The sequence below is a fragment of the Propithecus coquereli genome, unplaced genomic scaffold (assembly GCF_000956105.1).
Source record: "Propithecus coquereli isolate 6110/MARCELLA unplaced genomic scaffold, Pcoq_1.0 Scaffold57, whole genome shotgun sequence".
Classification (NCBI taxonomy): Eukaryota; Metazoa; Chordata; class Mammalia; order Primates; family Indriidae; genus Propithecus; species Propithecus coquereli.
In genome coordinates this window covers 1244190-1264495 of record NW_012151618.1, presented here as the reverse complement: position 1 = coordinate 1264495, position 20306 = coordinate 1244190, and the positions used below count along the sequence as shown (strand labels likewise).

Genomic DNA, 20306 nt, shown 5'->3' with positions numbered 1-20306 from the left:
TCATCTCAATAGATGCAGGAAAAGCTCAATAAAATCCAATATCCCATTATGCTAAAACCCTCCATGAACTAGGCATAGAAGGAACACCTCAAAATAATAAAAGCCATATATAACAAACCCACCACCAACATCATACTGAACAAGGAAAAGTTGAAAGAATTCCCCCCACAAACTGAAACAAGACAAGGATGCCTGTTTTCACCACTTCTATTCAACATAGTACTAGAAATAGTAGCCAGAGCAATCAGGCAAGGGAAAGAAATAAAGGGCATCCAAATTGGAAAAGAGGAAGTTAAATTAGCTCTGTGTGCTGATGATATGCTCTTATACCTGGAAAACCCTAAAGACTCCTCCAAAAGATTCCTAGATATGATAAATGAATTCAGTAAAGTCTCAGGTTATAAAATCAATGTACATAAATCAGTAGATTATCTGTATGCCAATAAACAACCAAGCCAAGAATTCATCCCATTTACAATAGCTGCAAAATATAAAATAAAATACCTAGGAATATATTTAGACAGGAGGTGAAAGATCTCTGCAAGGAAAACTATAAAACACTAATGAAAGAAATCATAGAGGGCACAGACAAATGGAAAAACATCCCATGCTCATGAATTGGAAGAATCAATATTGTTAAAATGAGCATACTGCCCAAAGCAAACTATAGGTTCAGTGCAATTCTTATCAAAATATATTAGGTGATTAAGTATGAAATGTCCGATTTCCTTATGTACTAAATTTGGCAGTTGATATTTCTGACATTTCACTTTGACACTTCTTGTTTTATGTTTTTTGTGAAGGTACATCCTCAGTCTTTCAAACACATGTTTAGGCTTGTGATTATCTTTTACATTTTGTTAGAGCAATTTTTGTGAAACCATGGATAAATCAAAAATTTGTGTTATTTTCAAATACGAGTTCCATTGTGGAACAAAGGCAGTATAGACAGTTGGAAATATCAACCAAGTGTTTGGGAAGGATGTGGCGAATAAACGCACAGTACATCTATGGTTTGAGAAGTTCCATTCTGGTGATTTTAATCTTGGAAATGAGCCATATGGGCAACCTGAGACCAAAGTGGATATTGATGACCTGAAAGATGTAGTGGAAGTGAATCCATCTCAACCTATGCATGAATTAGCAGCAAGGTTTGACATTACTATTCCAACAATATTGGACCATCTGAAACAATGGGCAAAGTAAAGAAGTTGAGTAAATGGGTTCCTCATGAAGCAAACAAGTGTGAGAAGAGAAATAATCTCAAAGGTTTCTTTGCTGTCACAACATAACAATGAACCGTTTCTATACCCTATTGTTATGTGTGAAGAAAAATGGATTCTTTTTGACAATCACAAGCATTCAGCACAATAGTTAGATAAAGATGAAGTGCCAAAACACAATCCAAAGCTGAATGTTCATTAAAAAAAGCTAATGGTGTCTGTTTGGTGATCCAGCACTGGTTATCATCCACTACAGCTTCATGAAACCCGTCAGTTGATTATAGTGGATGTACTATAACCAATTGGTTGCAATGACTAGGATGCTTGCGATTAAACAGCTGTGATTGGTCAATAGAGACAGGCCAATCCTCTTGCAAGACAAGGCTCGACCACATGTCACAGAAACAGCGCTGCTCAAACTACAGAAACTGCACTTGGAAACTGTTTTTCACTCACCATGTTCACCAGACCTTGCACCAACAGACTGACACTTCTTCCGAGCTCTGGACCACTTCCTGCAAGGAAAAATATTCAGTTCTCAACAAGTTGTGGAAAATGTCTTTAGTGACTTCATTGCCACTCGCTCTCCAGACTTCTTTGCTGCTGGCATAAACCAGCTACCGTTAAGATGGCAAAACCGTAGCAAAACTGTGTTGATAATTTAGGTGCATACTTTGATTAATTATACTGCTTGTTGTTTGAGATATAATAAACTACACTTTTGATTCAGAATAGGACATTTCTTATTTAATGACCAATGTTATTTTTTATATATATATCAGAGAATTAGTAAAAAATATCCCAAAATTCATATGGAACCAAAAAAGATCCTGAATAGCCAAAGCAACCCTAAGCAAACAGAACAAATGCGGAGACATCATATTACCCGACTTCAAATTATACTACAAGGCTATAGTAACCAAAACATCATGGTACTGGCATAAAAGTAGACACATAGACCAATGGAACAGAATAGAGCACCCCAAAATAAAGCCATATGCCTATAACTAACTGATCTTTTAAAAAGCAGATAAGAATGTACACTGGGGAAAGGACACCCTTTTCAATAAATAGTGCAGGGGAAATTCAATAGCCACATGCAGAATAATGAAACTGGATCCCTTTCTCTCACCATATACAAAAATCAACTCAAGATGGATTGAAGACTTAAATGTAAAGCTTGAAGCCATAAAATTCTAAAAGAAAACCTAGGAAAAACTGTATGGACATTGGCCTAGACAAAGAATTTATGACTAAGACCCGAAAAATAAATACAACCAAAACAAAAATAAACAAATGGGACTTAAACCAAAAAGCTTCTGCACAGCAAAAGAAATAATCAACAGAATAAATAGACAACCTACATAACTGGAGAAAATATTTGCAAACTATGCATGTGACAAAGAATCCAGGATCTCCAAGGAACTGAAACAACTCAGCCTGGAAAAAACAAATAACCCCATCAAAAAATGGGCAAATGACATGAACAGATATTCTTCTAAAGAAGATATACAAATATCCAATAAACATATGAAAAATGCTCAATATCACTAATCTTTAGAGAAATGCAAATTAAAAACCACAGTGAGAGACCATCTTATTCCAGTCAGAATGGCCATTATTACAATGTCAAAAAACAATAGATGTTGGCACAGATGTGGTGGAAAGGGAATGCTTATAAACTGTTTGTGGGAGTGTCAATTAGTACAACTCTATGGAAAACAATATGGAGATTTCTCAAACAACTAAAAGCAGATCTACCATTTAATCCAGCAATTCCAGTACTGGTATCTACCCCAAGAGAAAAGTTATTATGTCAAAAAGATATCTGTACTTGCATGTTTATCACAGCACGATTCACAGTAGCAAAGATATAGAATCAACCTATGTGTACACCAACTGATGAGCGGATCAAGAAAATGTAGTGTATATATATATACCATGGAATTCTACTCAGCAGTAAAAAAGGTTGCAGCAACCTACCTGGAACTGGAGGCCATTAGCCTAAGTGAAGTAACTCAGGAACAGAAAACCAGATACCATATGTTCTTACTTATAAGTGGGAGCTAAACTATGGATACATATGATCATATATGGTGCATTAATAGACATTGGAGACTCCAAAGTTAGGAGGATTGGGGGAAAATGAGGGCTAAAAAAAATACCTGTTGGCTACAGTGTATACTATTTGGGTGACGGGTACCCTAAAAGGCCAGATCTCACCACTGTACAATATATCCATGTAACAAAACTTGTACTTATACTCCCTAAATATATCAAAATAATAAATTAAAATTTTAAAAATTTTTAAAAAGAGGTTTTATGTATTTTTTTTTTTTTTGCTGATGCTTTAGGACCTTCTTTAGGACCTTATAGGAAAAGCAGTCTTTGGTTTTGTCTTTCTTTTACCAAAATTGAATGATATACAGAATAAATACAGCTCTGTAATCCTCCATCAATAATTCTTAAATCCAGGAAACTCTAAAAACCAAGTCTTTTTATACTTCAATTAGTGGCTAAACCTGATCTCTGACCTGAATTATTATAATATAAGGTTATTTGTAGTCTTTCTTTATCCTAGTTAGGCTAGATACTTATATATTTCAGTGTATACATATTAATGTATTTGGTTATAGGTTGCTGTGTTAGACCCTGCTGGAGGTATTAAAATATGGTGTATCTCTAAATGCCTGAAAAATTTTGAGTTCTAGAGCATAGCTGATCTCAAGGGTTTCAGAGTAGAGATTGTGGACTTGCATCACCCTCTGTGAGTGATTCACTGGGTCCTTTCTAACAAGCCATGCTGTCTTGCTGCTTCGTAAGTTGTCTAGTCTACTTAGCAAATCAGCAGCCATGAGACTAATTTATATTTCAAGAAGGTTATGGGGTAAGCTTCCTGGGGTTCATTTTAAGAAGATACATGGAGTCAGCCTTGGAGGAGCTCTTTATGGCCAGGATGAGAGAAGAGGATCTATTTCTTATGAGTCTGTTTACCTATGAATTGGGAGGATCTTTTAGGCCACAATTACTCAGCACTACCATTGTTCCCTAGGAAAAACAATATTTGGAATGTTTTGCTCCAGAGTTAACACACTTCTTACCAGGAATGGTACTGGTTTCTTAGAAAAGAGTGATAATACCTGTTTACTGAGGGCTGGTCATATAGCTTGATCCTAATAAATATTTTTGTTGTTGATGATGATGATATCTATTGAAAAGTTTTATCTGTTAAGGAGATTTTTCCATATGTTTTCAGGTGGAATACCAATGTGAAGGCTTTCTCGAAAAGAATAAAGACACCGTTTTTGAAGAACAAATTAAAGTTCTTAAATCAAGCAAGGTAACCATGGTTAGGCTTACTCTAATCAGGATATATGCAATAAAGTGTTAATTACTTAAGCACTAGCTTTTTAACAATAATAATGATTTTTCTAACAAACATCAGGCTTACTTTTAGTTTTTAATTTATCATCTATAGCAATTACCACATGTCAGGTCTTGTTCTGTTAATAAATGTCTTACAGATGTTAACTTATCTAATCCTTATAATGAGGTGGTATTATCATTACTTTCATTTTATGGATGAGGCAACTAAGGCACAGAAACTTCATGGCTAGTGAGTTTTCAAGCCAAATTAAAACTCAGGCCATCTTCCTCAGAATCTATGCTTTTAACCAATGTGCAATGTTGTTGTTCAGTTTTATGTGAAATTATTGCCTCCACATTGGTTCTAGACTCTTTTATGCCTTTGTGAGAGACGGTGAGAGAAAACAGTTTTTCTGCTGTGTCATTTTGAAGGGAAGTGCTAGAAACATGAACTTATGACTCCATCCAGATGGAGGTTGATCTCTGGATCACCAGTGTGTGCAATTCCAAGTGTGGCCCAAAGCTCTTTGAAATTATTTTTCTTAGGCATAGATACTAGAAACACTGCTTTCCAGTGGGAAAAGAGTATTCCAGATGGCAAAGAATTATAATGGCTACACATTATTAGGTTGATCCCTACCTCCACCCTTTGACCTTCATCCAGAAAGGACAGGGAGGGGAGCTCAGCTCAGGGAGCAAACCAGGATACCAGTTACTTAGTTCAGCAAAATGAGTTTTCAAATATTCAGTGAAAAAGTAAAAATCTTCATGTAACTCTTTTAGATTACTGACTGGCACTCTTTGTTTTTCTGGTTTATTCTAAGAGAATCCCTGTAACTTCAGTAGAATAGTATATGAACATTTGACTCTTGTTTTTGGAATAAAAACTTTTCCTTTCAATTATTTTGGTTATATTAAGATCATATAAAGACCAAATCTCTTGAGTCCCTTCTGAGTTTTAACCCTCCAAAAATAATGAGTCGAAGTATCTATAGCAAAATGAGGGAGGTTTTTTTCTCTTAATTTAACAGGCACTGGGCATTAATGCATCCTAGCTTTTAGGACTGATATGTAAGAGAAAATTTCCACAGTGCCAATCCTTGTGTATTTTTCAGTTAAAGATCTTTATTATTTTGATTCATGAATAGTGATAAAAACCGTGAAATTCTGGTGTTATCACTTTGCCAAAGTAATTTAGCTTAAACAGAACACTCACAGGTTCTCATTCTTGAGGCACCTTTAATCAGTTGTCTTTATTCTGACTTAATTTTCTAACTGGCCAGTGGGTCTGTAATCATCAGAAGGTGCTGTGTGTTCTGACGACTCATTTGGAGTGACTACCAGTTTATGTAGCATTGCTGCAGTTGAAGTGGGGACAGTGTATGATTTACCTAACATAGCTTCAAGGCCTTCTCTGCTCCCAGTCTTTGTAGAAACCAAACCTGGGGGTGTGAAATTTATAATTTTTCTACACCTAATAGAAGCGACTGTAACATAGTGTTAATTTGTTCTCTTGGAAGTACTAATTTTAGAAGATTAATATTTGTGTTATATGTTGTGAATAGAATTCTTTTTTTTCTTTGGTAATACAGTGTAGGGTCTGTTTGTGTGTATGTGTGTTTTGTCTTTTTTTTTTTTTTTAAATTTTACAGCCCCTGGCCAAACTTACAACTTGAAAAGGAATTATAAAATTAACAGAAGGTGTCTTGTTTGATATTTTTCCACCATTGAGAAATTTTCTCTTGCCACATGTAATATCAGTAAGCACATAAATAAATTGGAACTTGACTAAATACTACCTAATTTCAATTCTACCAAATATCATTACAATGAGTTTTAACCCCTACTTTCTGTCTTGCTGATTGAAGAGGGGAAGCACAATTCATCTATTGAGTTTATGCCTTAGATCTCTCAACTATATAGTAGAATCTGGATAGTGTCTACTTTATGGAGTTGTTGAGAGGATTAAATAGGTTGTATTAAGCCCTTAGAACAGTGCTTCATGCATAAAAACCTCTTACTGAATAAGGATGTTGTCATTAATGAGATTATTTCCAACATCTTCATGAAGCTACCATTTGGATTCTGCTGGGATTTTTTTCACTATTTACTAGACATGTAAGTTCAGTTGTAAGCAAGTCAGAGCCCTGTCTTAAGAATAGAGAGATCAAAGAAATAAGATGGAATGTCCAGGCATATCTGCCTACTTATCTCTCTATCTATCTATTTTATCTTTAGATAAAATTGGCATTGCAGTCAGTGGGGAATGGATAAATTTTTCAATAAATGATTTAAGAAAATGGGGATTTAATAAGGTAAATGAGAAGGCAGAGGTACCTGCACCTTTGGGAAGGTAGGCACTTAATCAAATATTTAGGTAATATCACATCATGAAGTAGTAAATGCTGTAAAGAAAGTAAAACAGGGCACCAAGCTAGAGAGTGAGTAAACTTGGGAGGTGCTGTGTTGGCTGGAGTGATCAGGAAAGCCTCTCTGTAAAATTGACATTTGGGCTGAAATGTGAATGATGGGAAACAACAAGGCAGAGGGAAGAGCAAATGAGGAGAGCTGAGACTGAATAAGCGGGTTATATTAGAGGTAAAAAAAAGAAGGCTGGTGTAGCTGGAACGTGGTAGGTGAATAGGACATGTAGGATGGGCAGACTGGGACCACTTTCTGGAGGGCGACTTGCAGACTTGGTAAAGAGTCTGGATTTTCTTCCTGTTGTGGAAGAAAGTCTGGAAGGTCTTCAGGTGAAGAATGATACGCTGCTGTGCAGAGGTGGATTTGGGGCAGGTGGAAATGGGGCCAGAGTGACCTAGAGGGAAAGACGGATGGAGATTGTAGCAGTAGAGATGGCATGTAGTTTGTGGGCAGTGTTGACAGGTCTTGTTGATGGGTTGGTATGGAGAGTGAGAGAAAGGGAGAAATTGAGGGTGACTTCTACCTTGTGGCCTGAGGTACTGGATGGATGCTGGTGCCATTTACTGAAGTGAAGATGAGTGAAAGACCAGACTTTGGGAAAAATATTCAAGAGCTCTGTTTTAGCCATGTTTTGCTTGAGATGGCAATAAGATAGCCAAGTGGGCATGTCATTCATAAAGTTGGAAAGGAAAGTCAGCAGAGTGGGGGGAAGTCAGAGAAGGTGATAGAAATGTGGTAATCTTTAGAACTATTAATAGATAGCATTAAAGCTATGAGACTGGGTGAGATTGCCTAAGGAGAACATATAGATAAAGCATAGTAGAGCTGAGGCCAGAATCTTTAGGCATTCCAACTTTTAGAGGCTGGACAGAGGAGAAGCCAGGAAAGAAGTCTGAGAAAAATGGCCTATGAGGAACCAGGACACTGCCTAAAGAAGAACTTACAAAGCAGTTCCTGTTACAACCATTTAAAATGTACTTTTTTTTCTGAAAGAAAAGTCAATGTAGAGAATTTTAAATCTATAATTTCTATGTAGAGTAAGCCACACCAGGTGTGCGTGTATATGTGTGTGTGTGTGTGTGTGTGTGTGTGTGTATTCTGAACTCTGAAAACCAAGCCATTTTCTGGTACATGTTGTAGATACTAAGTTAAATTCACCTACTGGTGAATACGATACTGCAGCCCAGCTTTACTAACCATTTCACACAGAAGAAAGAAAAACAAAGTTTAAGCAACTTCTAATGTAGAGCCAGCAATTTATTTGGGAATAAGACATCATAGATAAGATTCTGGAGTACATGGCCTATTCATTGAGTAGTCTAGCATCTTAACCCCATGCTGAGTTTTCAAATCAAATCTATTAGGAACTCTTATTTTTCTTCTTTGGGACACAGCTTTAACATTGTAATACAAGATAATGTTAAAATATTTATTTTCTTCTTGGTTTATAGCCACCCAAGCAAGAATATATTAATATTATCTATTCTGTAAAGCAAGGAATATATTCATTCATGCAGCAAGCAACCATTATTGGCATGTTATACACATCATGAATTACTAAATTACTCTTTTGATTTTCTAAATTACTCTTATGATTGATATAGACATTAATATGATAGCAAATGATATTATATGATTTTATTTCTTAGTGAAAGAACTCTCATAGAAAACTATTTTTTCAAATTCACTATTAAGGAAATTTTTAAAAAAAAAAGAATTTTTTTTCTGGAGACAGTCTGGCATTATTAGACAAATAATTTCTAGTTGCAAACATAACTACTTAGAAGAATTGATTTTATTTATATGGGATGTGGTACTGTTATAAAGATATGTCCATATATCAGATGTTCCTGTGGATTAGTTTGAAATGTCTTTTGTTTTATAAAATTTCTCCTAGCCATGTTGACTAATACCATCCACTTATTTATTAAGTACCAGATCTTTTAATAGTCTTTCATATTGCTAACCTAACAGAACACCAAATTGATTACAGAAATTATGTATTCAAGTTATAAATTTGTTGAAAACAAATAGAAAAACTTACAGGATAAAGGTAGGGTTTTTAAACTTTTTTTCCCCTACAATCCAAACTATTTTCTAAAAATTATTAATTCATGATTTTTTTATTGTGTAATATTATAGAGATGTTCATAACACCCTTCCTGCTGAGATTTTCAGTGACATTTTGAGTCACTGCTTAGCACTTCAGTGAGTGGGTAGACAGATGAAGCAGGTGGGAATTACGCTTGATAGATAACTTGCAAACCTGGACTAATGTTTTTCTCCACCTGATGATAAAACTGTTTGTGGAACTGAGGTAATAAGATAGGACTTTCAATTACTATTTTGCTCATAAAATAATTATAGTTCAAAACCAGTATTATGTTTAGAGTTGCCCTTTACTGTGGATTAGGTTTTCAAGTCTGAGGGCAGTAGTTTTGATTTCGTTTCCCCCAAACATGGTTGTAGAATTGTTGCATTTTTCCACCTATATTTCTGTAGCATTTATCTCTCTTTCCTCTTACATTTTTGGCTTCTAACACAGATATTGATTATTTCTAGAATGTGACTTGGACAGGGGTTGCTTAAGGAAGGGAGTCACTATTTATTGAAAGTCTCTGATGTTTCTTCTGTGAAGGTGTACATTTGAATTTGGGTTTAGAATGTAATTTCCTTTCACTGTTTCTGACTCAGTTTAAGATGCTACCGGAACTATTTCAAGATGATGAGAAGGCCATCAGTCCAACCTCAGCCACCTCTTCAGGGCGCATACCCCTCAGCCGCACTCCTGCCAAGCCTACCAAAGGCAGACCAGGCCAGATGGCCAAAGAGCACAAGAAAACAGTGGGGCACCAGGTGAGTTCAGGGAGCCACTGCTGCTGTGCTCCTTTCCCTGTGGCTCAGCTGAGGCCTCAGGTCTTCCTTCAGCCTTTCAGGTAGGATTCTCAGGTAAGGAGAGGTTAGAGCTTTCACTATGAGATCACGTAAAACCATCCACTCAAACTTCTCTCCACCCAGTTTTAGACCTGTGACTGTGCATGAGCCTTTCCCAAAATTCTTTCTCTATGTTTTAATTCTTCTAGTGCATGTCATCTCTCTTAGACCACTACTGTTTTTGTTTCATCTCTGTAGTTGTACAGAACATGGTGCAGCTTCCTCAGTGCAAGAACAGTGTCCTCTCCTTCCTTGATGTCTTGTGCTCTGTGGGAGTGGGAAACATTACACATATGCTTAGTGCCTGAGCAAGGGGAGAGGCTTTGGATGGGAAGCTAGTGCTAGTCAGCTTGTTTTCCTGTGCAAGGGACCGTGTGCCCAGTGTAGATAGGAGCAGGGCCTGACACAGGTCCACAGCCTCCAGTCCTGATCCCATGTCCCTAATGGTAACTCTTCTCTGGTTGTTCTTTCCCGTTCTCCCGCCCATCCACTATACTCTAAGTCATCTGCTACTTTTTTCGGTATCTAACAGAAAAATTCCCACTTTATTTGATTAAATGGCCTTAATGGCCTTAAAGCAAGTTATATTGTTAGTCATATATGACTTATCCCAGAGCTCACAGCAGGAAGCTACAGAAACCTATATTAAAAAGAGGAGTAGGGAAAAGGGGTAGGAATAGAGGAAATGCGTATTTAGCAGAGTAAGCACAAAAATGGTAAAGTTTAGGCAAATTTTAACCGAAAGCCCTCACATTCTTGTTTAGTAGCAGTTCCTCTTCTGAAGATGGGTCAAGTTCCTAGGTGACAAAGTCATCTTCATTAGTGTCATAGGAAGAGAATTTTAAATAGTTTTATATCATCTTTGACTTTTGGCAAAACCTTGATGCCCCTTTCTGCCCCTTTTCATGCAGTTCCGAAACTCCCTTCACCTGCTTATGGAGACGCTGAACGCCACTACCCCTCACTACGTGCGCTGCATTAAGCCTAATGACTTCAAGTTCCCATTCACGTAAGTATTTCTTAACTACTGAGTAAAAAAGTGCCCATATCTCATAAGAAGTGCCAAACCAACATAAGGAAAAAACTTGGGGTAAATCTTCATGTCTTACAGAGGGAAACAACTAGTTAGTAGAATTTTTTTCAGTTTTTGTTTCCTTTTGAGAATGTGAGAACAAATTAGCAGTTAGCCTTCTGAGGATTTGAAAAGTTGAGGTTAACCAAGCATTTCTAGTTCTGTTTTCTGTTTTCAATTTACCTCCATTCAAGATTTTCCAGGGCTTTTTGTTAATTTGGGTCTTAGTTAAAACCAGAGCTACCTTGGATAAGGCTGCTTTGGCAACGACTTACCTGCTGCTTTTCAACTGTTGAAACCATCAGAGAATGTCGTCTTTTACCAACATTTCATCCTACTTCAAATACCATGTATGAGGGGAGAATGAATCTTTCTGGAGGTTTTTTTCCAAAACAGAAATATTTCTGTAATTTTAAAAGTAATATGTGTACATTATAAAAACAATTTTTAGGAAATATAGAATAATATAACAATAAATGAAAAGGCATCCCTCATGCCCAGAGAGATAACTGCTATTAACTGGCATAGGTCCTTCTTGACTAACCAATATCCCTTCCTTTCCTGTTCCACATGTGTGCTGGAGAGGGGAGAGGAGGAAGGGAGGGAAAGAGACAGACACTAACAAAAGGAAGGAACTCATGCTGTAATTGCTGTTTTGTCTCTGATTTTAACTTAATATATTGTGGACACTTCCATGTTAGTATATAGAAATCTACATCATCATTTTAATAACTGCAGACTATCCCATTGTATAGACATACCATCATTTAAATTATTCCCTATTGGTAGCCATTTAGGTAGTTCCTACAATGCTATAATAAACATTTTTGCCAAACATTTTTGAATATTTGTCTGATTACCTCCTTAGGATAATGTATTTCTAGAAGTGGAATTTGTAGGTCAAAGACAGGCACATTTACCAAATAATAACTCCCACCCCTACTCCACAGTGTATGAGTGCCCTTTTCACTAACCCCTGCCAATCTTACTTTGGAGATTTTGCCTTAGATTGGACATTGCCTTAGATTGAAAGATTGCCATCCTTCTATCCTCCTCATCACCCGGAAGTCCTTTCTGGAGGAAGTGGAAAGCAGGAAGAAGCTGCCACACCTAGGCCACTCTGCTGGACAGCTCTAGGGACCATGACCTTCCATCAGCCAACTCCATCTCCCATCACCAACAGAATACCTGAAAAGATAGAACAGGAAAAGGCTTGGATAATAGCCCAGAGCTTAACTATGGGAGTAGTAGGAGCAATCATCTGGCAGAAGGGACACCTTTCTACTTTCTCTGTTGGTATCAATTTAACTTTAAGATGCCATTTGTCTAGTGAAATAAATATAAAATGTTATAAAAAATTAAAATATTTTTCATTGATGTGGACGCCATATAAATGCTTAGTATGTACACATTAAAGAGTTTTTACAACACGAATACTTTTTTAAAAAAATAACTGAATGAGATATACTTAATTTGTCCTTCCTATTAGATAATTCATCGGGGTTAGTCAGTCTTTACTCCAGGGGGGCTACGTGTGGTGAGCGAAGGATGAATTCTGAGAATTTCTAGTCAGGCCAAGCCATGTAATGAGTGTGGGCAAAGTGCAGGGGAATTTTATGTGCTTTTTTTAAATATGCTCAATGGACTTTCTCATGAGTTGGTGATACGAACCACAGGTAATGTTTACAGCTCTTTATTTTCACTGTTAATTGTGTCCTCTCCACTCTCATAGAGTTTTCCATTTTGATCACTGCTCTGACTTTTGAATGCTTTCTTTCCTTATTTATTCATTTTGCTGTTTGCAAAAGAATCGAAACCCAGACTGAGGAGAGTAATTTGTGGCTGCAGCTAGGTTCTTGTTGGATTAATGACTTTTCGTTTTTATGTTTAGGTTTGATGAGAAGAGGGCAGTGCAGCAACTGAGAGCATGTGGTGTCCTGGAAACTATCCGAATCAGTGCAGCGGGCTTCCCCTCACGGTGAGCCTGGCATTTTTCAAATGTAAGCGATCCTAATGGGAGAGATTGCTAGTTCTTCAAATAAGCTGATATGGTTTTCTTTTTTATAGGTGGACTTACCAAGAATTTTTCAGCCGCTACCGTGTCCTAATGAAGCAAAAAGATGTGCTGAGTGACAGAAAGCAAACATGCAAGAATGTGTTAGAGAAACTGATAGTGGTGAGAAAGATTTCACTTACCTTTATCTGCACAGATACTGGCCAAAAGCCTGTGGTTCTGACCTTTGAAAGCCCTGGGAATTTCCATGTCAGATACCACTAATCCATATTATTTGAGGGTGGGATGGTGGAGGGGCACACGGTCTTGGCTTACTGTGTTTAGGATGCTAAACCTAATGAGGATGATGGTCCACTGTCAGGAAAACAGAATTTTGAGGCCTAAACCCAGACTTAAGACACATTCCTTTTAGAGAGTTTGATCATTATTAATAAAAATTTACCTAGTACTTACTTATGGAAGACACCATGTCAGATGCTGTGTGATTAAGAAAAAGTATGTCTTGTTCTTAGGTAATGTAGTCTTTCTTGGAAAATAATGCATTTTAAAGATAAGTATAATATACCTCAGTGTCTATATCAAATGCTGGGTAAGTGAGATAAAAAAATCAGAGGAAGGCAAAGCCACATCCAGCTATGGGTAGGAGGAATAATTTCATGAAAAAAGTTATGTTTTGAGTCAGGCCCTGAAGAATGGATAAGATTGTACAAAAATGGAAGGAGGCTGGGCATGGTGGCTCACGCCTTAATCTCAGCACTTTATGAGGCCAAGGTGGGAGGATCACTTGAGCCCAAGAGTTCGAGACCAGCCTGGGCAACATAGTGAGACCCCATCTCTACCAAAAAAAAAAGCCAGGCATGGGTGGACACATGCCTTTAGTCCCAGCTACTTGGTAGGCTGAGGTGAGAGGATCACTTGAGTCCAGGAATTCAAGGCTACAGGAGCTATGATTAGGCCACTGCACTCTTGCCTGCGTGACAGAGCAAGACCTTGTCTCAGAAAAGGAAAAAAAAAAGTGGAAAGAGAACATCGTAAGGTGCAAGGTGTAAAGAAGTAGGAAAGCATATGTTTCACTTAGAAAACAGCAGTTTTTGCAGTGCGAGATTTGTGTATAAGACAGTAGAAAAATGATTAGGAAATGTAGGAGGGAGTTATAAAGAATCTTACATACCAGACTAAGGAGTTCTTAAACTTTATTGTGTATCACAATAACCTGGAGGTCTTATAAAAACACAGATTGCTGGGCCCCTTCATGAGAATTTCTGATTCAATAGATCTGAGATGGGCCCAATAGTTTGCACTTCTAACAAGTTTCCAGATGATGCTAATGCTGTCTGAGGACTGACTGCATTTTGAGAACCACTTATCTAGGTCTTAGAGAAGTTAAGATTCACAAAAGGTTTTTAAAAAAATATTTTCACTTGTTTAACACTAGTCTGAATAAATTACCTCACTCTGAGGTAATTAGTGATAACTACTCACTATTAACTAAATGTAGTATCCCTTCTTTGGTAATAATATTTTTTTCTTTGAAAGAGCTAAGGCCATTTTCTTAGTAATGTTAAAAAAAAACACAAAAACTAATGCTTTTTGAGTTTGGCTGGGTTCATAGGGAACATAGAACAGAAAGTAAGAATGGTGCTACGCCTGGCCTCCTCAGCCAGGCCACTCCAGCCTGGACCAGGGCTTTGCAGGAAATTTAAGCAGAAGAGACTGAGAGGTGGAGGCAAGGTTGGTGTGGGGTGGAATGGGGGAAGCTGAGGTGGGAAGGGACTCGGTGGGGAGCGAACCACTTTCTAGCTAGGGTTCCTGCACAAACTTGATTGATTTAAATTGAAATAATTTTAGATTTTTTAGATATATGTGGAGGTTTCTGATTCTGGTTTCATGTACAAGGTAGGAGATACCTGCTTACAGTGAAAAGTGATTTTCTCTGTTTTTGCTTAGAATTTTAGATCACAGTAGTGATTATTATACATAAATTCCATTCTTTTGATATGAGAATGGTTAATAATTTGCATGCTTCTGGATAAGGTGAATCACAATGCAGTAGAAAGGTGCATGTGTGTCTGTGTTTATGGCTCAACTCTGCTTATGCTCAAAAGTCAGTATGTAATATCAATGATTGTGTTTTCGTAAAAGGAGTTTGAAATTCGTAGGGCTTTAGACACATTTATAGGGTTTTGTTTGTTTGTTTTCAGATACTATTGATAAAGCCAAGAGATTAGTGTTTAGAAATTTAACTCTTAGTATGGATACCCAAGGATTTTTTTGTTTTTGTTTTTTTTTTTAATTTTATCTCATGTGCATTTCTTCCTTCTTTATTCTTCACACTGGTGTTTTTGTCCCTTCAGCTTTCTCATGGAATATACAGCCTGATGTAATCCTTACAGCCTGGGTCAGTCAGAGAGAGTGTCAACATCTCCATTTCCTTGAGATGTTTAAAATACAAACAAGCAAATAATAGCTGCCTATAACCCACAACCCACAACCAAGTTTTGGGCCTCAGATAATAATTCCAGGTAGAATAATTCTGGACAATAACTCTTAAACTGAAGTTTTCCTTAAAATCCCTTCTATTTGCTCAACTTGCATAGGATCAAAAGTATGGCTCCATTAGTTAATTGCAACGTAGCCAAAGATTTAGCTAATAGATTCATCCCTTTACTGACTCTGCTTTTAGACATATTTTTTCTCTTTATATTTCATTTATATGGTCATTATTTCTGAGTATACAATTTCTTCCAAAAATAGGACCAGGACAAATACCAGTTTGGTAAGACAAAGATCTTTTTCCGTGCTGGTCAAGTGGCCTATCTAGAAAAATTGAGAGCGGACAAACTGAGGGCTGCCTGCATCCGGATCCAAAAGACCATCCGAGGGTGGCTGCTGAGGAAGAAGTACCTACGCATGCGGAGGGCGGCCATCACTGTGCAGAGATATGTGCGGGGCTACCAGGCCCGATGGTAGGTCTCCTGGGGACCTGTCCACTCTAGCTCACAGGCCCCTAAGGTTAGGGTGCCTGTCTAATTCACTGTCCAACTTGGATAGTTTTGAGTGGTCACCCTACTAGATAGGGCGACACTCACCCCTTCTTAGTTCCCAAGGAAAACAAATTAACTCATAAGATAGCTAAATATAATAAAATTTCACTTACCCTTATGAATGATTCAGATTCATCTTCAAAAATTTATAAATTGCTGTCTATGTCCTAAGAATTTTTTATTTTTTATACTTTTATATAGGACTTGAAGAAGTCATATGTAAATTAAAACAGTCATGAATATGAGCTAGTTAAGAATGATTCCATTGAGGAGTTTTGGGGTGCAATTAACTGAGGGGTTCTGGAAGAGAATTATGTTTTAGTGTGATTACATATTAGGATAATTTTAATTTAGAAGTATAAGTAGAAATGAATTAATGATGAAGAACTTACACTCTAAGGATAGATTTTATACTCTAACAGATAGATTCAGAAAAGAATATGGTACATTAACAATGGCCAGATCCAAGAAAGCTGGTGATATGTAAGTATGGGATTACTGTATACACCAGTCTGCTATGTAAAGGGGATATTGCCTGGGGTAATGAATCCTGTCCTAGAAAGAATGAGCTTTTATGAACTTCACTTTCTTTCTTGTCAAATCTGGCAACAGGGGCCATCCCACTTTTCAGGGTTAGGGAAGGCTCAAATGAGATAATGAATGCAAAAATACCTTGGGAAACTATAAGTTGCTATACAAATATAAGTAAATATAAATGTTGATTTTTACATACACATTATTAGGATAATATAATGGAGGTGCTACTTCTTATGCCTAAGACATTGACACTCCTAAGTTTCTACAACGTAAGAATACATTCCTGCATTTTTCTGATTACTGACAATGCACCACTACTTTCTTTGGCCAGCTATGCTAAGTTTCTGCGCAGAACCAAGGCAGCAACCATCATTCAGAAGTACTGGCGCATGTATGTGGTCCGCAGGAGGTACAAGATCAGACGAGCTGCCACTATTGTTCTTCAGTCTTATTTACGAGGCTATTTGGCCAGAAATAGGTATCGCAAGGTGAGGCATTATTTTCAACTTTGTTTATTCATTCCACTAACATTAGGCAAATTCCGTATCTGTACAAAGTCCACAGGGGCTATAGTGGCTGTAGGAGCTATATGGAGACAACCAGCAATTGAAATGTATTTTAAAATATTAAATAATTATATGTATTTATTAACAAGACAATGGAAAAAGAAAATTTACCATGGTGAAGAGGAAATAATTATAACATGCATGTGGTTAAAACTGTATTGACAAGGGTATGATGCTCCAGAAGTTTTGTATCTAGCAATAATTAACATGACTGTAGATAGTGAGTCACCAGATTAGTTGTAATCATTACCTGTGACAGTAGATGGAAGATTTTTAATCTCTGTCATTTTGGCAAGCTTACCTTCCCGTTTGACTCAGTACTCTTCTTAGGAACATCCAAACTGGGTTTTGAGGCCATTGGTATAGCAGTAGCAGTCTCTGCCCAGTTCACAGTGGGAATGACAGGTTAGAGGCTTGCTCACATGTAGGCCAGTAGCCACCCCATTAATGCTCCTTCTAGCTGTATTTCAGGTCCAAGTTTCCCCTTCGTGGATTTGTTGGTGGCGGGGGATAGGTCTTCAAGAGATACAGGTGTTCTTTAGTTTCTCTGACTCACTGATGGAAATGAGATTGAAAATGGAAGCTCTGATTATATGCTGTTTCCATTTGACTAAAATTACAAAAATGGAACAATGTCCAAAGTTACATGGGGAGAAGCAAATATAACAGAAAAATGGACATTAATAGCTTTGCCACTGTGTGCTTCTTGAGGTTTAAAGTCTGAAAGACTTCGGTTTACCAGCACTAAGTCTCATCCAGTTGCTCCTTAGTCATCTGGTTAAGACAAAGGCCTCCCTCGGGATTGTGATGTTCAGTGAGAGTTCAGAACTCCCAACCTCAGTGCAGTGTGATGCACCCACACTGAAGGCACTGAAGGCTGCCTTAGCATTCAAAAAACAGCCCAAAAAGGCAGGCTTGAGTTGACTGAAGATACTGTTCAGGTGTCCTGAACTCCTATGTTTATTTTGTATTGATGGTCTAAAACTTAACCACTTATTTCTTATGTGTGTCTTCTAGGATGGTGCTTTTTTAATTGTTTTGTTTCAGGTAATTAACCTAAAAATAGGAATTATTCTTTTAATGATCTTATTAAACTGCTATCTATTTGGGTAAATGGTTGCAGAGATTTTTACATCTTAAAAGTTTGGTAAGAAATACATTGTATCCATTTGTGAAAATCACTAATAAGTACTTAAGTGCATAACATTTAAACATCATTTATGTCATACAAGAGCTATTTAATAATATCATACACGTAGAAGGACTTCAAGATATTTCTAGTTCAACCTTTCTTCAAATTCAAGAATTTCTTCTCCATCTTTCCTAGAAAATGTTTATACAATCTCTTCTTGATAGTCTTTAGCAATAAAAGAAATTCATCTAAGGCAACTTTTTTGGTGTAAATTATCTATAAGTTTAGGGGAATATCATGGTTTTTTTAGAAAATATAACATCAAAAGTAAGATTTGTTTATTTCACATCTTCTTACTTTTAGCTTTCCCTTTAAAGCCCGATGCCTCCCACCTTTAAATCCCATAAGTGGATTCCTGCTACATTTGAAACAGTAATAGAAAACCCTAAGATAGTATTTCTCAAATATGGCAAACAAGAGTGTCATCTTTTTGTTTTGGGGAAGTAAATCAATAATCAATAACAAACTTTACAGTACCCCAAGAGTTAGCCTCCATGGTCAGTTTGCTGCCTACACCCACATCCTCATGCCCAGGCCTAATGCACTATGAGATGGTGTCAGCAGCAAGGCTGGTAGGGAAGTCTTATTCACAGGGTGCCTGGTTCTGTTAATTTTATAGAGGATCACCTGTTGCTAAGAGAAATCGTACACCAATAAGAAACCTAATATATTTTTTCTTTTTTTTAGAATTGTTTTTCTTTTGGAAATTTGGTGCTTTTTATTTAGACAGCTTCCAACTATATACTCTGCTTAGAATCATACATATAACATGTGAATACAACACATATTTTTATGTGTTTCTCCAATCACCTTCTGTAGTCTACTTTTCAAATCATTTTTAAAAATAATTTCATACCTTTATATAATATATCTGTGATATGTATAATCCACATAATACACTGTGGATTCAACTTTTGTGTCTTTTCCTTTAAGTCATGTATAGATTCTCAGCCTGACATAGGTTGATAAAATTGAACTTTGAGTCCAGTGCAGTGTCTGACATTACTCACCCTTACCTTTTTCTGCAGATACTCCGTGAGCACAAAGCAGTCATCATTCAGAAGTGGGTCCGGGGCTGGCTGGCTCGCACACACTACAAGAGGAGCATGCATGCCATCATCTACCTTCAGTGCTGCTTCCGGCGGATGATGGCCAAGCGTGAGCTAAAGAAGCTCAAAATTGAGGCTCGCTCTGTGGAGCGCTATAAGAAGCTCCACATTGGTATGGAGAACAAAATCATGCAGCTACAGCGCAAAGTTGATGAGCAGGTGTGTTTTAAAAAAAAGAGCCCTGAAAGTGGAGCATACCTGAAGAAATCCACTGCGATTGCTTTCAATATTGTTTCTCCTTGACATTACCCTTCAGTCTTAGCAAAAAGTAAAATAATTATAGTAATGAGCATGGAAATGATGAGCTTATAAGTTAGATTACAATTGTAAGGACTAAGGCAGGAAATTATTTTTGAGAGCACAGTTCAAATTTACTAATGCTCCAAACCTTTATGATCAGGAGTCATATTGTACTTTAATCTGAAGAGCTCTATCACCATTATTATTTATTTGCATTTGATACTGCGTTCATTTTACAGATGAGTTGTTCAGCATTGAAATGGCAAAAGAAGCATGGAGATGTTCATGCTTCTAAGGAACTTGCAGTCTATTTGCAGAGATATAAGTTTGTTTATGGCTAGCCACAGTGGCTCACGTCTGTAATCCTAGCACTCTGGGAGGCTGAGGCGGGCGGATCGTTTGAGCTCAGGAGTTCAAGACCAGCCTGAGCAAGAGCGAGACCCCGTCTCTACTAAAAAAATAGAAAGAAATTAGCTAGACAACTAAAAATATATAGAGAAAAAAATTAGCCGGGCATGGTGGCGCATGCCTGTAGTCCCAGCTACTCGGGAGGCTGAGGCAGAAGGATCGCTTGAGCCCAGGAGT

The 20306-nt window shown here is 37.2% G+C and overlaps 1 protein-coding gene across 1 annotated transcript in view; it reads left to right on the top strand.

Moving 5' to 3' along the window:
• MYO5A (myosin VA (heavy chain 12, myoxin)) overlaps positions 1-20306 on the top strand; it is a 192480-nt gene that overhangs the window by 117657 nt on the left and 54517 nt on the right. Inside the window, exons 14-21 of the mRNA XM_012658084.1 lie at positions 4480-4563; positions 9708-9869; positions 10859-10956; positions 12911-12997; positions 13087-13195; positions 15788-15999; positions 16946-17102; positions 19401-19640. Coding sequence (XP_012513538.1) covers positions 4480-4563; positions 9708-9869; positions 10859-10956; positions 12911-12997; positions 13087-13195; positions 15788-15999; positions 16946-17102; positions 19401-19640 — 1149 coding nt within the window. The remainder of the gene's footprint in view (positions 1-4479; positions 4564-9707; positions 9870-10858; positions 10957-12910; positions 12998-13086; positions 13196-15787; positions 16000-16945; positions 17103-19400; positions 19641-20306) is intronic.